This window comes from Furipterus horrens, unplaced genomic scaffold (assembly GCF_987537825.1).
Source record: "Furipterus horrens unplaced genomic scaffold, mFurHor1.1.pri manual_scaffold_17, whole genome shotgun sequence".
Classification (NCBI taxonomy): Eukaryota; Metazoa; Chordata; class Mammalia; order Chiroptera; family Furipteridae; genus Furipterus; species Furipterus horrens.
The window spans coordinates 105,491,154-105,513,328 of record NW_028327187.1 but is presented as its reverse complement, the minus strand read 5'-3'; the positions used below and the strand labels follow the sequence as shown (position 1 = coordinate 105,513,328).

At 41.2% G+C, this 22,175-nt stretch overlaps 1 protein-coding gene across 3 annotated transcripts in view; it reads right to left on the bottom strand.

Moving 5' to 3' along the window:
* Window positions 1–1,715: 1,715 nt before the first annotated feature.
* Window positions 1,716–22,175, bottom strand: part of ACOT9 (acyl-CoA thioesterase 9) — a 28,371-nt gene continuing 7,911 nt past the window's right edge. Inside the window, exons 1-16 of one of the 3 annotated variants that reach the window (XM_090264924.1) lie at window positions 21,910–21,947; window positions 21,626–21,668; window positions 20,909–20,935; window positions 20,241–20,286; window positions 17,585–17,755; window positions 17,287–17,324; window positions 12,986–13,069; window positions 12,250–12,353; window positions 7,655–7,728; window positions 4,441–4,508; window positions 3,829–3,940; window positions 3,576–3,666; window positions 3,319–3,404; window positions 2,759–2,846; window positions 2,456–2,606; window positions 1,716–2,002 (exon numbers count right to left, since the gene is read on the bottom strand). In XM_090264924.1, the coding sequence (XP_090121050.1) occupies window positions 1,914–2,002; window positions 2,456–2,606; window positions 2,759–2,846; window positions 3,319–3,404; window positions 3,576–3,666; window positions 3,829–3,940; window positions 4,441–4,508; window positions 7,655–7,728; window positions 12,250–12,353; window positions 12,986–13,069; window positions 17,287–17,324; window positions 17,585–17,739 (1,140 nt within the window). In that variant the 5' untranslated portion in view covers window positions 17,740–17,755; window positions 20,241–20,286; window positions 20,909–20,935; window positions 21,626–21,668; window positions 21,910–21,947 and the 3' untranslated portion in view covers window positions 1,716–1,913. Of the gene's footprint in view, window positions 2,003–2,455; window positions 2,607–2,758; window positions 2,847–3,318; window positions 3,405–3,575; window positions 3,667–3,828; window positions 3,941–4,440; window positions 4,509–7,654; window positions 7,729–12,249; window positions 12,354–12,985; window positions 13,070–17,286; window positions 17,325–17,584; window positions 17,756–20,240; window positions 20,287–20,908; window positions 20,936–21,625; window positions 21,669–21,909; window positions 22,008–22,175 lie in introns of those variants that run through there. The other 2 variants (XM_090264922.1, XM_090264923.1) reach the window with 2 other exon arrangements.

Genomic DNA, 22,175 nt, shown 5'->3' with positions numbered 1-22,175 from the left:
TCAAAGAAAGGCAATTAATGAATGTCATTTTCACCTATGGAAATTGCAAAGATGCTTTTAAAAGAATAGGATAAAATTTGGTGAAGTTCAGGAAAACCGCTGATGAGTACATGAATGTTTACAGCTGTTCTGGGGGGCTATGTGAAATACATATTCAAAGCCTTTAACACGTATATACTATTCTGAACTAGATACCACTTCCCTACAATTTTCCTAAGGATATAACTTAACGGTTAAATTGTTTTAGCCATTTAGGATATTTACTGCAACATTGCTTAAAGTAGCAAGGAAAGTTCTAGAAAAAGCTCCAGTGCACAGTGATAAACGGATGGATGGATGGATAAGATACAATCTACACAACAGGGTGCAGCAGGTCTCTTAACTGAACTCCACTTAACACATTCACACAATTCCCCAGAGCCCATCCCTTCATCCCTTGTCAGACACCACAGGGGCCCCACTGGCTTATAGGCAGCTATGCAAAATGCTGAGCTGAAGCGCCAGGTGAGGCTCAGGATGGTAGTAGGAAGTACTGCGTGGGGAGCCAAGACTGGTGCTAGCAAGCTCCCAGAGGGCCACACAGGCTAGGTTCCAGGAGCCACACCACACACCTCCAGCGCAGTTGTCTGTTCCCATGACTGACTGCCAGAAACACTTGTTCAGAGTAACTGTGACTTCCATAAATACTAAGCTCATGTGATTTTCTTTAAAAGCGTGCCGGCTAATCCTGAGGCAGGGCCGAGTTTATGCCACCAATCTAGAGCCCCCACGAAAGACTGTTCCCTTCCTGGGAGCACCTTTTCAGAGATGAATTTTTTCTTCTGTGCTGCCTGGTCTTTTGTCTCTTCTGACCTTGATCAACTTCCTGTCCCATCAAGGAAGAAACTGTCTTGGCTGCAGACTCCCGGGAATACCTCCCTTGGGGTGCCACTCTGATATTGAGTCCAGCCTCCTTAGGTGACCCCGTGATACCAGGTATGGCCACTGCTGCTATACTCATAGAAAGAAGTACACTGGACTGGCCCCACACAGCCTTGTTCTGACTCCCAGCACCACCACTTACAAGTGGTGGCACCTTGGCAAGTGGCTTAACCTCTCCGTGCCTCAGTATCCCGAGTGACCTGACCCTCTGAGATGGTCACACAACCTACCTCAGAGTGTTGATGGGAGAAATAAACGAGGAAATACATGTCAAGTGCTTAGGATGGTGCCTACACAGCACATGGCAAGCACTCCGTTAGCACAAGCAGCTGTTGTTATTATTGTTCTTGTTTTTTTTAATGATATATTCCATCCAGCTCCCAGCGCAGGGCACTAGAAGCTGTCACGGTCCTGTGTTTCCTCATCTAGTTCACCTATGACCACCTCCGCTTATGGCTTTAGATCTAAAGTTTCCCACCAATCTCTCATAATGCCACGTCCTTCCTCAAATCCCTTCACCCCAACCTCTGCGAACAATAAAGGTTGGGAAACCGGGGGAGGCAAAACACAAAGGAATCACGAGGGGATGAGGGGATTTAGATGACTCACAGGAACTGCGCAAAGGTCAGGCTTAAAGGATGTCCTGCAAATGCCTTGGCAAGAAGCCACGTACCTACTCATCGTCTGTGATATGTGTAAGGAAAGAACAGTTCCAGTGGTGTAAAAAGGCATCTGTTCTCATTTCTTCAGCAGACAGGAAGCAACATGGTGGGTTCACACTTTAAGTTGTTTTGAGAGTGTTTATTATTTGATAACCCCCTGTGCCCCACCCAGCCACTCTGTCATTCTGCATTTCTAATCATCCTAAAAGCTGAACACACTCTTTTTCTCTACGGAGGATGAGCATAAACACTGAAACCAATTAACGTCACAAGGCCTTCACCAGGCACCATGTCACTGAGGAACGCCGGTCTTCACCAAGTGCGGGCTCCCTAGGGCCCCACAAGGCAGTCCTTTCTCAGCGTCACCGGTACACTCATGGAGTTGAAATGCCGCTGCCCATCTAAGTACAGCATGGACTCTGAAACACAGAGAGGGAGAACCAAGGAAGAACTCGCAGAGCCTCAGGAAAAGCATGCTACGGACACAAGCTTCCTCTGGAACACTGGGACGGCCATGAGAAGGCGAAACCGGTGCATGGTGAGCACTGCTGGGCCGCGGGTGCGCACCATTCCCCAGGGAGTAGCCTTGCCTCCTGCCCCTCTCCTTTGGCTTGACCCATCTTTCACCACCAGGTGGCTGCCTGCAGCAGGCCCCAGCCCTCCAGACACGGCCAGGTGGGCAGAGCAGCTGCAGCTCCTAAGGGCCACGAGGCATTCTGGCCTTCAGGGCTGCAGGGCCTCCAAAGACAATCCCCTAAAGAGATGCTTTTGAGCTAGCAGGTGTCAGCATGTTTCCTGCAACAATTTTAAAGGGGAAAATTTTCTTTAAAAGTTCTTCCCTTTGTTAGGGACAAGCAATCATTGCTGCTTACCTCCATATGTTCTGGGGAAAACAGAGGGCACTTCCTTCTCCGACATAAACGTGAAATGAAAGACATTGGTGGTCGTATGCTCTTTATTTTGCAGAGAGGCCACTTCAGTGTGGACTCTGACTTGAATGTAACTGCCTTGAGTAAAGCAAACCTGAGATCAGAGGCATGACAGTCGCTCAGTCAATCATATTGGCAAAGAGGAACCAGGCAGTCATAAGAGAAGCAGTAGCTTTAGAATACAAAAGCTTCTCTTCTAGGCCCAAATGATTTTTAAAAATGTGTTTTATCTTGTCACACACCTACCTGGGAAGAAAGAAACAGCAGTGATCCGACCTCAACAGGTTTCTGAAACATGATATCATCCACTGCTACTACGAACGGTCGGGAACCACTATTGGGAAAGGCAGAATTTGAGGTCAACTGCCAAATTTTGAGGATCTCTATTTTTTCCCTTACAATTGGCAGAAGCAACACTTCAATGATCGGAGAATACAGTAAGCACTGAAATAAAGTGAGTCATAACCTTTGCTGGTAGAGGGTCTTGTCTTCAATTTATAAAAAACACAACATCTGTGAAGCGCAATAAAACAAGGTATGCCTGTAATGTACTAACTTACCGAGCAAGAGTAACATTCTTCTAAAATGAGGATCAAACCCAGCTAATATCAGTGTGATAAATTTATTTAAAAACACCACAGATTCCCCACGACATCCAGACTGGTCCAGAATGTCTCATTTCAGCAGGCTCCTTCTGGAACATGCGCACACCTTTTTATTCAGGAGTGTTTAAAAAAAAAAAGTTGCATTTCAACAGCAGTGAAAATTGCTTCTCAAAAGTTAAGACTACCTTGAATCTAACTCACCCAAAGTTACAAGCAGTAGCCCATCCAAGTTCATATGCTTTCCTCATAAGGAAACCGCCAAAGATCCGATTGAAAATGTTCCTCTCCTAATAAGACATAAAAATGAATATTAAGAAATACAAGCTCATGGCCACCCTTACATACAGAACAAAGGAACTAACAATGCAAAGAAGAGAGGCCAGTTTACAGAGACTGCCTTAGATGACTACCACAGATGCAAGTTACCCTATTTAGCATGTTCCACTGAACCCCAATACCTGAGGGTGGCAAACTTCCAAGCTCTTCAGTTTTGAATTCTCCATCCACACTGCATTAGGGGGCAAAACTCGACTTCGAAAACTGATAGTCCTGTGCAAATAGAGTTTCAGTAAATCCTGTTAAGGCCATAGTTTCTCTGCTGAAAAGTAAAATATTTGCAGACAATGCCCAATATGTTCAGGTAAGCCTGGTTTTGGGGAAGGCCAAAGTTTCAATACTTCCCCAGTGTGGGATCTCACCAGTCTAACTTACTTTGGATCCAGTGTGTTAAGAAACATCTCATGTATGGTCGTCCGCTCCTCAGCATTGGGAGCCATTTTCAGTAATGACGCGGAGCTAAAGGCGACCCTTCTCCCCTTATTCACTGAAACATGGGACAATAAGAAGCGATGGTCAGGAGGGTCACACTATATACTGAGGTTCCTGACCTGGGCTGCCTGGGCCCCTACAAAGACAGGATTTCCAGGCTGCAAAAATCCTACTAGAAACTGTACATGTATCTCACAAAAACTTACAGTGACTCCTTGCTTTCACACAGAAATTGTATCAGCTCAGTGTAAAACCAGCTGTAATCACCTTGACCTAGAGCCCCAACGAACAGTGCTTTCATTAAGATACATTTCCCATTTCATTAAAAATGACCAAAAATTACTTCAATTAATAAATATTGGCTGATTGATAAAACTGTTCCAAGTATGGACCTCATAGAACAAAAAATAAGGTATTTTTAACTTCAATAAATTCTTGGAATGCGTAAGACACTTGACTGATATGAGGAGTCCATACATACTCTTAAATAATCTCCTCTGCAGTACAGTTAATGTGCTTTTAAAAATTTATCTTATTATAAACAAATTAATATACATTCTCCTTGTCTAAAGAGCTCTTCTTCCTCAGGGCCTTCAGGGATGAGTAGATTTACAAATGCCGACCTAAAGAGAAGGAAAGAGTATGGTTTAAAATGTTAGTATCTAATAAAAATGGATGATGAACAATCACCCGCTAGTTTTCAAGTCTTTGCTGGTCATTTTGAGTAACACGTACTGGCTGCTTCACACAAGCGCTCTGGAACCATTAGGGGAGGCTTCTGGCTACAGATTTATCTGTACAGTAGAAAGCTCACATTGTAAAAAGGACACGGCGGCTGCCAAAATGTTTCACCTGACTGTGATCATGAGGAAACAGTCAAAATAGGTTGTAGAACATACTACAAGACAACTGGACCAGATTCTTCAAAAATGTCTATGTCTTAAAAGATAGAAAATGGCAGGGGCCTATTTTAAGGAAACATGGTAACCAACTGCAATACATGATCCTTGACCAGATCCTGCCTTAGGGGAAGAAGCTATTAAGGATATCTTAGGGACATCTAGCAAAGTTTGAATATGGATTGTACATTATTTAATACAATTATATCACTGTAAATTTCTTGGCTCTAATAAAAATACTGAGATTCTGTAGGAGAATTACCTTATTCTGCAGGAGATACATGCTGAACTATCTATGGGTGAAAGAGTCTCAAATGATTCAGGGTGAAAATGTGTATGTGTGTGTATTTATAGAGAGGGCAGGAAGATAAGGCTATTGGTAAAATGTTACTGATGAATTTCAGTGAAGAGCATATGTGTGTTCATTGCATTATTCTATTTTTCTATAGGTGTCAAGTGTTTAGAATAAAAAACTGAGCAAAAAGGAAGATAGCATTTCACTGTGGTAAAATCCAAAAGTTCGATGAAATAACAATGGAAACAAAAGAACTGAAATGGCAGTTTGGAAAACTGAACGGCATGAGCTGGGAGAGGAACTTGAATAGCCCCCGTACTGGCAAAGGAGCTCCAGGCCAGGCACCAGGAGCAGCAAGCAGGTCAGCTGGGGCTGATGGGCAGACTTAGACTAGATGGGTGTATTCTTCGCTCAGATCAGTCACCAAGGTATTTTTTCATTCTTGACACAATTTTCCATGTCAGCTTCCCAGGCAGCAGAAATGACTTCTTATCGCAGACTCCTAACTCAAGTTTCTAATACAAATTAGACATCCCATTGGCCTCTATAGACTCTATCTTGTACAAACAGCAATCCTGTTAACACTTCCTCCCACTCCACTCCCACACACACATTTAGATCCTTTTTTCCCCCCCGTTTGAAGGCCTTGGATGTAACTGTTGTTAGGAACCAAGAATTCAATTTAAGAGAAAAAATGAAGTATGAAGCCAAATAAGTTAAAGCCTGTACTATTAAACTTGACTTGAAAATGACAGTATAAATTCACAAGGTTGTTTGTTTGCTTGCTTTATAACATACATCCAAGCTGTCCACTGAAAAGGCCAAGACACAATGATAAACTAGTAACAACACATGGTCTAGTGCCTAGATTTTGGACTCTAAACACCACTTCTCATTTAAAGGAACCCCAGGGCTCCTTGGAGAAATTGCTGATTCCAGGCCTGGGGCAGGAAATGTGTAAGAGGAGTCCAAGATACCATGTTGCACCAGAGAGCAGGAAGGTATCAAAGACTAATGGGGAAATGTCAAAAGAGCTTGTCACAGGAGCCAGCTTAAAGGAGTTCCCACAGACCAAAGACCATATGGGTATACTGTGAGCAGCAAGAGCAATGGCTGCAATTCATAGAAATATGTTTATATATTAAAATCCATGAACTGACAATGATACTTTTTTAAAAAGCCAAAAAAGTAGAAAAACCATGTCATCACTAGCAAATTAACCAACTCGTTATTTTGCAAATGTATAAATAAAGGGCAAGAATGAAACATTAATCTTGACTTCCCTTTACAAAACAAATTGCCCTGGTTCATAAGGGAAGGCTCTTCTTTACAGAATGCCAGCTAATAAATGTGGAAGGAATGACAGAATTTGAAAATCACCTCACACTCCTGCATGATTAAAGCACTCGTCAACAAAGGACATCAGGAGCCCTGAAGAAAGAGTGACAGGGAGCTAGCTGTCTGCACAATGATGAAGAATACTTTGTACCCAGCACTGTACTACACCCTATAGGTCATTGCTGATCATAAACAGATAAACTGGACTTCATGGTGGAAAGATCAGTCTGTCACTACTTGAATGGCACGCATGAATCTTAGCATCACTGTAAGACAATCTATATCTCCTGATACGATGCAATATGAGATACAAGATACAAAGAGCATCACCTATGAAGGACCCTTGCCAAAAAAAAAAAAAAAAAAAAATACCACAAGGAGCCCTGACTGGAGTGGCTCAGTGGATTGAGTGCTGGCCTGAGAACCAAAGGGTCACCGGTTTGATTCCCAGTCAGGGCACATGCCTGGGTTGTGGGCCAGGTCCCCCATTGGGGGTGCACAAGAGACAACCACACATTGATGTTTCGCTCCCTACCCCTCTCTAAAAAGAAATAAATAAAATATTTTTAAAAATACCATGAGGAAGCAGTCATAAAAATCCAGAAAGTTGGACATTGTGTAGAAGAACCAATCTGGCCTTTCAATGAGTTGATAAAACAATAAGGGGGCAGTGGCGACACACAGCTACTCTGGATTTAAACAGTCTTTAGGAACCACGCACCTCTGTGATCTGTAATACACTAAAAGCCATAAAATTGTCCTTATTTTTATTTTTTAAATTTATTTTTAGAGAGAAGGGAAGGGAGAAAGAGAGGGCGTGAAACATTGATGTTTCAGAGAAAGATCGAGTGGGTGCCTCTCACACACCCACAACCGGGGACCTGGCCCACAACCCAGGCATGTGCCCTAACTGGGAATTGAACCAGCAACCTTTCAATTCACAGGCCGGCACTCAATCCACTGAGCCACACCAGCCAGGCAGAAAATATCCTCATTTTTAAAGAGATGCCTATACTAAAGTATTGAGAGGTGAAATGTCATTATGTCTGAAATTTGCTTTAGAATTTATAAAGAAAATCATATACTTTAAAAAAAAAGATGAAGCAAATATGGCAAAAATGTTAAAACTCTTTAAGTCTAGGTGATGGGTACATAGACACTCATTATACTCCTCTCTCCAATATTATGTATCTTTGAAACTTTCCAAAATAATGAATTAGGAAAAAAGAACAATTACCGTTTATTTTCAGAATCACGAGCCACCATTACAAATGTTGCTTCCAAAACAGGAGAAAATTCATTGTCGTGTAACTAAAGAACAAAGGAAAGAAAACGCAGATGTAAGAAATGCATTTACTGGGAAGACCTACAGCTATAAGAAATATCATGCATGCTTTGAGAAAGGCTGCAATTAGAAAAAGGAGAAATACATTCAAGAATCACCAGCTGCTCAATTGCCAGGCACAGAACTAGGCTCTGGGTGGGGATGGCGACATGACTAGGAGCGTGTGGCCTAGCAGAGAAAGACACCCCCAAATCTCATACAGTGCACTGTGCGCAATGCTGAGATGGACGCAAACCACAGGCTTTGGAGCTGTGCATGACTGGGGCCCAACGGCAGGGGTCACAGAGGGACCCTCTGCATCATCATGTCACTGTCCTGCTTCATGCAGAATATTCTGGCTTTCTTCAGGTCTACCTGTCCTCAAAACGACACATAGAGCCAGGTGAACATTCTGCCACTCTCACAGACACTAGTATTTTCAGGGGACCTTAGTGTGCCAACTACCAGCACCTGTTTATGATTCCTTAACCGAGCCCAGGAGCTCCCAAGAAGGGGAAGGATCAATGATAATTCTGTGGATTAAGCTAAATATTTACAATGCACAAGCCTTTGAGACTTTAAGATGTTTCTTTATCCCTTAGAAGTCTGCACTTCCAGAACAATCATATCAGAAAATCCTATCACAGCCTAAGGGTACATTCAGCTGCTTCCTCATCACTGGTACTCAATGACTAATGCCTGGCTGGGCCCTAGTACCTTCCCCCTCACTTTCTTCTAGCATCTGCTCTAAGCCTGCTGGCCCTGTATGTAAAGCCCTCCGCCAGAGCTCAGATTCCTCTCCAGCTGTCCCCAAACACTCTCTCATACCTGCTGCACCTCTCCCGAGCCACAGCCCATGCCGCCAAACGCCTCGCCTCCATGCCTCTGCCTGATGCATCCTCACAGCTGCGTTGCTCACTAACCGCTCCTCCCTGGCCCGACCAGAGAGCAAATATCCGCCCTGACTCCCCACGCACAGCTCACCATTCCCTCCGTTGTTTGCCAGCTAAGTGGAAACAGAATCCTCTCCTAACAGTGGTTCTCACCCTGCTAGGGGCATTTGGAAATGTATAGGGCTGAGCTGGGTTGTCACATGGCTTGGGAGACATTACCAGTGGGACAGGGGTAAGCAAGGTGCTGAACACTTCATGGTGCAGGGGCCAGTCCTGCAGAACAAAGACTGTTCCTACATGCAGTGCCAATAGTGTCCCTGTTGAGAAATGCTGCATCATACTTAACAGATTGAATCACGACCATTTATTTACATGGCTGCCACCCTGCTGCATGATCAGTTCCCTGAGGACAAACCATTTTCATTCACACCTGGACCCCAAGCACTGAGGACAAGGACTGGCAGATAACAGACAACTCAGCAGTGGCTGCTGGCATCCGCACTGAGGCAGGTAATTACGGAGGACTACCAAACTGTAAACTCCAAGAGAAGAAAACTGTGTTTTGCTCATGGCTGTATACCTAGCACAGAACAGGCATGTAATAAATGATTGCTAAGTGAATGTTAAATGCATAATGTCAGGAAGTGGGCTAGGTTTCTCACACCCAGATCCTACTGTTGAGGAGCATATAGTCTAGCAGAAGAGAAATCATGTCCCTACGCAGCTCTGAGGAGCAGAAATTAGCAGGTCAGAGGAAGGGTCCTGAGGAAGGCATCGAGAGCAGGAACAGGTACTGTGAGCTGGGAGGACCAGGGAAAGATTCATGAGTGGAGTGACCTGGAAGCACAAGTGGAATGTGGATGTGCAGAGCCAGAACTCAAGGATTTCAGGCAAAAGAAAAAGCCTAAGCAATAATACTCAGCCACTTGCTTACTGTTTAAATTACGGTGTATTATAATGAACACCTACTAGCGCCAAGCATCAGGAATGCAAAGGTGAACAACTCCCTACTCTTAAGAGCTCGAAGCGTTCAGCAGTGAGCTCTAAGAAGGTACATATATGATGCTGGAGGGGATCTAGACAGAAAGGTAGGTTGGAGCTAGTTTACGGAGCACCTTGGATCACAACTAGTCAAAGGACTTTAGACTTTAGTGCACAGATAATGGTTGCTGAAGGTTTTTGAGAAGGAGAGTAATATGATTTAAGATCAGCTTTGGAAGTCCTGGTAAAAATGTATAAAATTAACAGAGAGTGAGAACAGGCTACAGGCAGGCAGATTAATGAAAAGGCCATCCAGGTATTCACACAAGAGGCAGTGAGGGCTTAAATGAAACACAGGGGCCAAGGGGAAGGACAAGGGGGATGAATTGGCAAGACTTGGCAAAAGGCTGCATAGGAAAGGAAAAAACTTAAAGTATCACAAAGGTTTAGAACTGGGAAACCAGGAGGCTGGCAAAGGGGAAACACTGGAGGGAGATCGGGATTAGAAAGGAAGCTGACACATTCAATTTGAAACACACTGGACTGGAGGCAGCAAGAGCCCACGTAGGGAGAGATATGCTAGGTACTCGGAGAGGTAGGCCTGAAGGTCCAGCCCGGAATAGAGATTTGGGACCATCTCTACAGTAACAGTAATAAATTAATGTTATTGTCAACATTTGATTACTGGTTACTGTGTGATAGGTAATGTACCAAATTCTTCAGATGGGTGCGCTATTTTCCATTTCACCTGGACCACACCATACAATGTGGTACTATTACTATTTCCATATTGCCCTTGAGAAAACAGAGGCCCAGAGAAGGTAAGTGGTTTACCCACAGTTGCACAGCTAATAAGCAGCAGAGCTGGGATTTGAACCTATGTCCACCCAAACCAGAGGCAGGGCACCTACCCTCAAGCTCCCTCTCTGGAATAGAAAGGATCACTCACGTAATGAGTCATTAAGTGAAACAGCAAATGAGAAATGCCAATTTAAAATAAAAGCTTGTACTTGCCTGACACTGATTTTCACTGGCTCTCTCCTCCAAATAATTCCTGTATTTCTTTTTCAACCTACTTGTCCAAGATTCAAATGGTCAAGGGTCCCTAGAAAGCTAGCCCTATGCCAGCAATCTGCTGCATGTGGCACTGAGCAGCCTAAGAATCAACCATGAAGATTTAAAAAGTATGTGGACTAATCTAGCAGCATCCCTAACAACTTCATTGTGTTTTGTTTTAAAAAGAGTATTACTGTCTGTAACAGCTACATGGGAGTTAAAGAATCCAACCACCTACACATAGCATCAAATAAAAAACTACTGCAACTATTCAACAAATCACTTTAATTACTGCAGAGTAAGCTTCAGACTTTTTCCAAAAGGTGAAGAGCTTCATAATTCCATAACAGAAAAAAATGTATCTGAAAAACAGGTTCTAGTCCTGGCTGGTGTGGCTCAATGGACTGAGCACCAGCTTGTGATCCAAAATGTGACCGGTTCGATTCCCAGTCAGGGCACATGCCTGGGTTCTAGGCCGGCCCCCGGTTGGGAGTATGTGAGAGGCAACTGATGCTTCTCTCAAGCATTTATCTTTCTCTCCCTCTCTTTCTCCTTCCCTTCCTCTCTCCCTTAAAATAAATAACTAAAATCATATTTTAAAAAACAGGTCTACTGAATACCCTGGCATAACTTAGTAAATCATTCTTAAATAAGTTTTCATAATGAAATCTTGGACATACGCTGAATTATTTGATATGTGTGCTATTATCCTCTTTGAGGTAGTTTTTCTTGTCAAATTTCTTCATTTCTTTATAATAGCTCCTCTGTGTTTTGCTCATTAGAGGGGCTGTTTTTAACTGCTCTAATAGTCTAAGCAACTAAGATATGCCTTAGTCCTAACCCTTTGGGATCTACAAATGTGACTTGATTTGGAAATAAGAGTTGTTGTGAATATCATCAGTAAGGATGAGGTCATACATACTGGAGTAGAGTGGGCCCTAATACAGTATTACTGATGTCGTTATGTAAAGAGAAGAGACACAGAGACACAGAGACACAGACACACCATACAGGGGATAGACCACGTAACAATGGAGGCAGAAATTGAAGTGTTACAACTACAAGCTACGGAATGCCAAGGATTGGCAGGAAACTACCAAAAGCTGGGAAGAAGCAGGGAAGGATTCTCCCTTACAGGTTTTAGAGGGAGCACGGTCCTTCCGAGACCTTGATCTTGGACTTCTAGCCTCAAAACTGTGAGACATTAATTTCTGTTGTTTTATGCCACCTGGTCTGTGGTACTTTGTTACACCAGCCCTAGGAAACTAACACAGTGACCAATCCCATTCATGCCTAACAGAACTCGGACTTCTGTGAAATTCTCCGGACAAAAGCAATAACAAGTACCTTAACATGGAGCTGAGATTCTTTGAAAGTAATACACACCAAATAATGTGTCAGTCTTTGTCCAGGAGGAGGATATTAATTACCCACCATCTTTGTGACCTGAACTTTCGATTGTTTTTTCTGGAATTGTTGAGCTATATACCTAAGGTCACGTAGGTAAATAAGCTTCTCTTTCATTAAGACTAGTGGGTTGTATTAGAACAAGACAGCAATCTGTGGGCGCTTACACACCTGGAACATTTGCATTTTCACTTCCATAGATGTCTTCCCAACCCAGCTAACATGGCCAGTGAACTTGATGTCCTGTTCTGGGCTTAAGCTCTTTTTACGCATATCTGCAAAACAGAAAATCAATCTGAGTTCAAACTGTACCCAAAATTTTCTGTGTTTTAAATGGACAATTTAAAATATTGGTAAATTCCACTACATTTCTTTTTTGTCTTCCAAACATAATGACTTTTTGACATACAAAAGAAATTTGTATGTCTTTCTGAAAAATCTAGACAATGCAAAGAATATAAAAAATAAAACTGGAACCATGCAAAATCCTTTCCACTCAAAAATAATTATAATAAATATTTTGGTATATAGCATTCTAGACATTTCCACATGCATATATACATAAAAATTTCCCCATGAAAAGGAAGTATTTTCTTTAATTTCAATATATCTTGTAATTAAATTGGTAGTTATAGAATAGTCATGGGGATGTTAAGTACAGCAGAGGGAACAGTGTCAATAATATTCTAAATAACTTTCTGTGGTGTCAGATGGGTGTGAGATTTATCAAGATGATCATTTAGCAAGATATGTAATGTCTAATCATGGAGGTGTACACCTGAAACTAATATAATATTGTATGTCAACTGTAACTGAAAAATAAAAAATGATTTAAATTTTTAACAAATAATAACATCTTGAAATTATTAAGAATTCTAAGTATGCATAGAAAATAATTATTGGTTACCAATCTTGTCCACCAGAGCTGTAACTATCGATAAAGGAGACATCTTAGTTGCATACATTTTGGTGTGCATGTAGCAAATAAGAACTGTAGGAACAGAAGAGAACCAAATAAAGGCAAAGCAAAGCAAAATTATTTCTCAACATTTACAATTCACTCCCTGAAATCTATGAAAAGGCTTAGCTTGCCCTGGCTGGTGTGGCTCAGTGGATTGAGTGCCAACCAAAAGGTCACCGGTTCAATTCCAAGTCAGAGCTCACACCTGAGCTGCGGGCCGGGTCCCTGGTTGGGGGTGTGCGAGAGGCAACTGATTGATATATCTCTTGCACATGATGTTTCTCTCCCTTTCTTTTTCCCTCCCCTCCCCTTTTTCTAAAAGTAAATAAAATCTTTTTTAAAAAGTCTTATCTTGTTTTGAAGACCCAACCCCCTATGTTCTACTGGTGGTCTCATCCTAGGATCCAAGACTTTATACACTTAAAAGTTTTGGGGGTCCTCTAATCTAACTGCCCAATTAGTTTCAGATTTGGTGAGGAAATTGAAGCGCAAAGACCAGGCCCACCAGGTGGCTTGTCACCACTCCAGAGACACAGTGCTTAAACCAGAAAGACCCCAGCCCAAGAGTCTGACAACATCAAACATTTTCAGAAAAAAACAATCGCAAAAACTCAGCTACCTGTTTTCCTCCTGACTCTTTGCTAATCATGAAGCAATTTATTTCACTCAGTTATCCTGCCTTTCCCATAACACCCTCGACTCCTATGGTTATCTGTATACTTTCCATATTATAACAAGCATTTGTATATGCCAAGCATGGTTCTATGCACCTCACAAACATCAATTTATTAAAAGGTGTATTATACTTCTGTATTTAGTGGCCTCCCTGCTTCCCACATGATTCATTCAAATGTGTATCATCAGCCTTCAGAACTGGGTCTGTGCACAATAAGTATTTACTGAGTGACAATAAATTCTTCCACCCATGTACCTGCTAAAGGATGTACTAGGGGAATGAGAAGCTAAAGGAAAGAAATTCCATTTAAAAGACATTATGGTACCCAGAAAAGAAACTATATGCATCTGACCTATGGCAACAGTAGTGGAAATAAACAGAAAAGCTCCAAGAGCTAAGGAGAAGGGAGACTTGACAAAGCTTGACTAAACCCAGGTTTCCAGCTGATACGAATGAAGATGGTGTACCATTCGCTGAAAAAGAGAATGCAGGAAGAGGAAAAGGGGCTGTTTCAACATGTTAAATTCAAGAAGCCTACAGACCATCCAGATGAAGACATCCAGGAGATGGGAGGACAAATTGGTCTGGAACACAGAAAAGCAGGCCAGGTAATGTTCCTTCCTAAGTACAGTATTCCCTCCCTTATCGCGGGTATTATGTTCCAGATCCCCCCGCAAAGTAGGAACCTTACATTTATTCTACACTCTTAAACCTACGTAACTTTAACAACATACGTATACAGCACCGCAAAATCCCGTGATATAGCGAAAAATCCGCGATAAATAATTAAATATATTTTTCTTAAATCCCACGATACAGTGAGGCCGTGATAAGTGAACCACGATATAGAGAGGGACTACTGTATGCCCCATACTGATAGCGACTAAAGCATGGGGAGTAAATGAGATTATTTCTAGACCATGTGCCAAGTAAGCCAAAAAAAGGGAAAAAGACAAAACCCTGGGAATAAGCAACACTTAAGGGATCAACAGAGAAATAGGAGCCTACATGGGAGACTAGGAGGGAGCCAGAGAGGCAAGAGGAAATGGCACCAAAGCCCAAGGAGAAGTCGGACAGTATCAGGAGCTGCAAAGGTGCTGAAAAAGCTCTGAAAAGTACCCAGTAGATCGTGCAATGCGGGGGCCAATGGAGAGAGATTGGCAAGAGCAGTTCAGTGGCATGAGGAGAAGTCAGAACATGGCACACTGGGAAATAACAGGAGGTCAGGATACAGAGCCATGAGAGGAAATGATTTTTTTCTCATTCTTTCCAGAGAGTTAGCTCTGAAGTGAAGGAGAAAGACAGTTGGAAACTGTTATTGGGAAGGGAATCTACCTATTTTTCATTTTTCAAGAGACTTAAACATGTGATAAGGCAAGTTCCCTGAAGAAACGGAAGGAACAGAACGAAGAAGACAGGTGAAAGGGATTGGCCATCAACAGGAGATAACGAGGAAAAACATAGTGGGGGGGGGTGCGGTTGTGTATTTAGGGACACTGAAGTAAACCCAAGTCAGATACGTGTGTGCTTAATTTTTTAAAGGCCGATAGGAAATTTTAACCAGGTTTAAGAAAAAAAAGTAGCTAAGTGTGAGCCTAACAATGGGCTTATGTCTGTATTTTTAAAGTTATTAGAGCCTTTCTTTATTTAAACCCTTTCCCAGCTGTTCATTCTACAAGTCATTAGGCAGGAGCAAGCAAGGTGGCCCAGAGTAGGGGGCTAAAACCCAAGTGGGGTCAGGAGGACATGCAGGGGGCAACAAGACTAATAGCCCAGCATGGTGCACCCTGAGCACAATGAGGAGGGTGACCGGGTGACCTGCAGAAGGGGACATGGCATAGAGTAGAACCCCAGTGAGGTGAAGGGAGCATAAATGAAGGGATAGGGGTGGCAGAGATATGAAATTGGCTACATTCAGGGGAACTGATGAAGTAAATAAATGTATTAAAGATAATGGAGCCAGCTGGAGAAAGGAATTACAAATATGAAAAGGGAAGAAATAAGGATGCTGTGGTGTTGAATTGGAATTCTCAGTGTGAACCCATTGTTTCCAAAGACAGAGACAGATAAGCACAGAGGTAAATGTGTGTGCGTGCATATATTCCCCCAGCTCATTCAATGGCAGGGCAAGAGAGTAGTCATGCCCCAGCAGCAATGACCACTCCTGGCAGCCAGATCTTGGTATCTAAATGTCATTCTCTATTAAAAGGACCCAGGGCTCCTTAGAGATTTGGATGATTCCAGGATTAGGGCAGGGAAAGTACAAAGAAACCTAGAACATCTTGCCATGCCAGAAAGATATGCTCCAAGAATGATGGAGACACATAAAAAAATTTTTTAAAAAATCACCACAGCACAGACCTATGTGGCTCAGTGCGTTGGGTATTGTCCCACAAACCATCCCCAGTCAGGGCACATGCCTGGGTTGCAGGCCAGGTCCCCCGTTGGGGGCGTGTAAGGGGCAACTGAGCGACATTATCTCTTGCACATTGATGTTTCTCTCCCTCTTTTCCTCCCTCCCTCCCATCTCTCTAAAAATAAATAAATAAAATATTTTCTAAAACACACACAGAAGCCAGCTTGAAGGGACTAGGACAGTACTGGGACAATTTGAGCATCAAAATAGATGAAGTAACATATTATAACCCATTCAATAAAATGGGAATCCCTGAGTCTATACTGATTTTAAAGTAGTAAGTTGAAAGTCTGATGAGGAATGGGATATTTACAAGGTCTCAAAGTACCTCCCTACAAGGTAAGAAGTTTCAGAAGGGAAGAGAGTAACTTTACAGTGAAGAAACCTGGCAGACACCACCTCCAACAAGGAATCGCGGTTAACGTCACAGTAATGGGACAAATTAGAATTATGCGCCACTTGATAAGATGCAGTTAAAAACACAGCATGCCTTCTGTGACATTCCTGACAAAGATGGATGCCCTGAATCTAATCTTGGAAAAGCATCAAACAAACCCAAATTGAAATTCCACAAAAGAAGTGGCCTATAATCTTCAAAAGTGTCAAGGTCATGAAAGTCAGGGAAAGACTGAGAAACTATTCCTGACATGACAACTAAACGCGACATGTGATTCAGAACTGGGTCCTTCTGCTATAAACACCCACTGGCGCAAGTTGAATGGGCTCTCATGATCTGACAGTGTAAGGTACCAGTGTTAATTTCCTGACTTTGATCATTGTACTGTGGTTATGTAGGAGAAGGTCCTTGTTTGTAGGAAATACACATGAAAATATTTGGGGATGATGTGCATGTCAGCAACACACATGATTCAGGAAAGAACAACTCTTTGTACTTATTTGGACCTTTTATGTAACTTTAAGACTTTTGAAAAAGTTATTAGAAAGGAAGATTAATCAGATTATAGCTATTAAACAGGAATCAAAACTTTCAGGAAAAAATTATGACAATTCAGAGGTAGTGGCCCATCTTTTTCTGTTCTTTTAGAATATCATCATCTGTGTAAGTTAAAGAATTTTTTTAAATCACTTTCCAGCCATAGAATGCAATGTATAGCTCTAAATATCTATTTAGAAATACTAAAATAATACCAGTACCTCCTAAGCTGTCAAGATCCTCAAGAATCCTGCCAAATCTGTGAAATAATAAAGAAAACTGGGATTAAATGAAAATCATGATGATAGCCCTGTAAAAATAACACACAGTGGGGTGTTAAAATTGTTCTAAAATTAACTGTGGTGAAGGTTGCACAACTCTCTGAATATACTAAAAACTACAGAATTGTACACTTTAGATAGGTGAATAGTATAGTGTGTGAATTATATCTCAAAGCTGCAATAGGGAAAGGAAAAGAAATGAAAACAAAGAACACAAATAAAAATAGTACAATGTTACCTTACAGTGTTTTGAACAGTCAAATATTTCTCTCGTAATTCAGGCTGACTGCCCAAAGGCAAGAGAACTTCGACATAACTGTCTTTCATTCTCCTAGGGGGCAGTTCTTCCTGTGACTTAGCCAAAAAACTGTGAAGTAATTTTCTTTCTTCCATTGCTTTCACATGGTCTCTGAGAAGAAAGGATGAAAAGCTTCATGAAACACAGGAGCAGTGCTATCTCACAATTCCAGTGACATACAGGCCAGACAGGCACCATCAAAGGAGGAAAGAGAAGGTCTGAACCTACCTCGTATCCTCTCCTCCCCCCCCCTTCAGATCTGCTACTTGGTAAGATTTAAATTTCTTAGATTAGTAGATAAGAAAAACATTCTTCTAAGTGATATGGATATACCCAAATGAACCATATATTCATCCTTATCAAAAAGTATACTCAAATAATAGAATATTTGAAATCAAATATAAAAATACAGGGATGGACACCATAGTATACATACATATATGAGTTACAGAATGACACGGCCACTGAATTACACATTCCCATTTCTCACCTTGACAGTTCTCACACTCTGTGCCCCAAATGCGCACTTGCGCTCCCTCTCCCTCCCTCTCCCTTGCTCGCTCTCTCTCTGCCTTCAATCTCAGGAAAGAGAGACAAAGGAGGAAAGATGGAGTATGTCCAACAGAAGGCAGAGCAAAGGGTAAAAAGGAAGAGAACATGAGAAGGAGACAGAAAGGGAAGAAAAAGAGGAGATAACTAAGGTGGAAGACAAGTGAATGGGAAACTAAAATGTTGACAATATCATGAAACAAGATGTCTTCTTAAGCTTCAATTATGGTTTATTATTGCCAGAAAGGTTTAGCCTGCAAAAAATATAGTGGATAGAGGAACAAGTTAAATGGCACCAGGTAAAACCAGAATGCGGACCATTCTATAAGATAAATGGCTTGGCCTCTTTAAAGTAAAGCTCATGAGCCCTGGCTGCTGTGGCTCAGTGGATTGAGCATCGGCCTGTGAACCAAGTGTCGCTGGTTCGATTCCCAGTCAGGGCACATGACTAGGTTGCACGTCAGGTCCCCAGTTGGGGGCGCGAGTGAGAGGCAACCACACAGTGATGTTTCTCTCCCTCTCTTTCTCCTTTCCCCTCTCTCTAAAAATAAATAAACAAACAAATAAAGTAAAGCTCATGGGAATTTTTTTTTTTAAGGGAGGTAGGGATAACTGTCTTTTATTCTAGATTTGGGGGAATTAAAGAGTTGTAAACACTAAATGCAATATGCGATCCTTTACTAGATCTTCCTTTTTTAAGCTATAAAACACATTTGAAGAGCAGTTGAGAAATTATGAATATAAGTGAGTAATACACTATTATGGAATTACTGTCAATTTCATTATGTAACAACCTGGCTGCTGTGGCTCAGTGGATTGAGCGTTGGCCTGAAAGCCAAGAGTCGCTGGTTCGATTCCCAGTCGGGGCACATGACTAGGTTGCACGTCAGGTCCCCAGTTGGGGGTGCAAGTGAGAGGCAACCACAACAGAATGTCTTGCTTGTTGGAGATACGTAACTACTGCTTTTGTTACACAGAATATACTTATTTATTGGAGAGGTATGCGGAAGTGTCATGGCACCTACAATTGACTCAGAAATAGTTCACCCAATATATGTATATTGGCAAATCTGGGAAAATGTTAGTAAGTATCCAATCCAGATGATGGGAACATAGGTATTCTTTTTTCCTAGTTTTCAGTAAATTGAAATTTTCCTATAGAGAGTTAAGAAGTCATTAGATAATTTTATACCAACAACAGATTATATGTGTAATGATCACTTGTACTTTTTAAATTTTTTTATTGATTGATTTTAGAGAAAGAGGAAAGGAGGGTGAGAGAGGGAGAAAGAGAGGGAGAAATAGGGGAGGGAGAGAGAGGGAGAGAGAGAAAGAGGATTGATTTTGTTGTTCCGCATATTTATGCATTCATTGGTTGATTTTTTTATATGCTCTGACCAGGGATCAAACACACAACCTCGGCATATGGGGACAATGCTCTAACCAACTAAGCTATCCAGCCAGGACTGATCACTTGTACTTGTTGTTTCTATTTCATTTTAGCCTCAAAATTCTGTGCACTAAGAGCGATATTATCCTATTTTACAGCAGGAAAATACTGAAAGAGAATGACCGTATGGGAACCTGATTAACTGTGAACTAACAAGAAGCAATAAAGGAATCAGGTTGCATGAAATAGAAACAAAAAACAAAAAAAAACGGAAACCTGGGTTCAAGTCCCAAACCCTGATGCTTAATCATTCAATCTCTCTGAGTTTCCATTTCTTCATAGGCTGAAAAAATGGGGGGCAGGGATAGGAACATATGCCTTAAGCCTGTACAAATTTTGTTGAGAACAAGTGAGGTAATATACCCGAATGCACTTTGAAAAATGTAGAGTACATGTAAATCACATTATCTTTTGACAACAATGCATCAACTGATGAATATGTTGGAATGCTGATCTTCTTCCTCAAGTAAAAAAACCTCTCAACCCACTTCCATACACAGGTCCCCCCTATCCCTACAATGAGACCATCAACTGAGCCCAAATACAACTTAACATATCACTTCAGGGATGAAAGAATGAATACGCAAGAGTGCATACCTCCAGTTTGTGGATGCTCCTACTATCTCCCGCAACTTGTCTCGAACTGAAACAAACATAAAGAGGTCATTTCTTGAAACAAAGAAATATGAGAAATGAATTATGGCAACAAACTCAAGAACTATGCAAAGTGATTCATGCACTTAAAAGCTTTAAAGATCCATGAATTTCCATTTAATGCCACAAAAAACAGCTCAGAGAAGACATCAGGCCTCTGCTTCCTGAAAACTTGGAACAACTGTTTCCTTAGTGCAGAAAAGAATACCCTTGTGCCAACCACTAGGGTTTACACAAACAAACAAAAAAGTACAACTCCAATTATTCATCGGTTCAGGCTATATCAGTGTCAGTAGGAGTTCTTTATGATGGAGATACTTTGAACACAATCCCCACCTATGTTCTTATAGGCAGTAGATCAAATTACTTAGTTCAAGGACTAACAATAATATCCAGATCTGAGTATCACTCTAATCAATTTCTCATATACAAGTATTTATACTATCCTAGTTGTTAGAAAAGCTTAAGCCAGAAAAGTGAAGCGAAGACATAAATCAAGGAAAGGCAAAGAATGTGATTTAATTTTAGTTAATGCCCACTGTCCAAAAGTGGAAGAAAGAATTAGTGCAAAAAAAATTAAGCACTTAGTTGATACTAGTTACCACACACACCATGATTCACGTGTATAGGTGAACATGCTATATGGATAAAGGAAAAATAAATTAGATAAACAGTAGTAATTCAAAACTAAAAAATAAATCTATAGGATTTCAAATAATGTGTTGAGTTCATGTTTTTTTTTCTAGCATTTAAAAATATACATTCCAGTTATAGGAAATTAATGGTCCTTCAATAACTAACTGATCAAAACCAATACTGTTAGATTAACATGCACTTTAACTTTCATTTAAAAATGTTGATTTTTCTATCAAACGATTGTTATATATCATAAATTTGGTGCAAACTCTTAATTATAAACAAACCATGGAGAACTAAGAAAAATAACCATTAGTAAATTAGTCTTATTTCTGATTTTTTTCCCCTTCTGAGTTCCCTGAATAAAAAAAGAATAAAGAGAAAGTACCCCCAACAGGATACAGACTACTGATGCTCAATAACATGAAATGATTGTTACTACTTTAGTCAGTGTAAGAAGCAAGGCCAGTGCTGATGGCCAAAAAATTAAAGTAGAATATTAAATTATATTTATACATACATACACATTTATACATACATATTTATGTGGACTCTTTAGAGACATCCATAGTCTGCATATCAGATTAGTAACTGAAATTAATTTCAATTAAAGATGGATTAAACAGGGTCCCTCTAATGAAACTGTGGACTAGGAGTGTTTAGTTGGTACAACTGAAATGTCCATCTCTTACTTATGCATTAGATGTCTTTTTTCTGTGCCTTCCCCTTCAGTACCTATACATGGGAAATGGAAATCATTTAACTAAAAGAGCTCAGTTCCCAAGGTTCCCAGGAACCAAAGCGCAAATTCTGAATGTGATCTCTACCCACAGCTATCCTGGTCATTTTATAAATGAAAAGTTCATGAAAGATCTACCTTTTAGTATACCTCATTTACCCTAAAGTATCTACACATTTCCCAAATAAAACAGGGTTTTTCACCATATGAGCCTAAAAACTAAACACCCATGCTTGCCTTCATGAATATGGAAGACGCTCTGTTTTTCAGGATTCTGGGATCCTTGAGTCAGTCCTCTGCCAGGAGTAAGCAGCCCCTTGCTCAAGGTACAAAGCCTACAAAACAAGAAAAAACTCTTAGGGTAGTTTTCATGGCTTCTTTCCTGGCGACCCCAAAGACCTGTGCCTCCTCCCAAAGTGGGTGGCTGTCCCACATCCTTAGCATATAGTCATGCACCAAATAACATTTCGGTCAACGACGAACCGCATATACGACAGTGATAT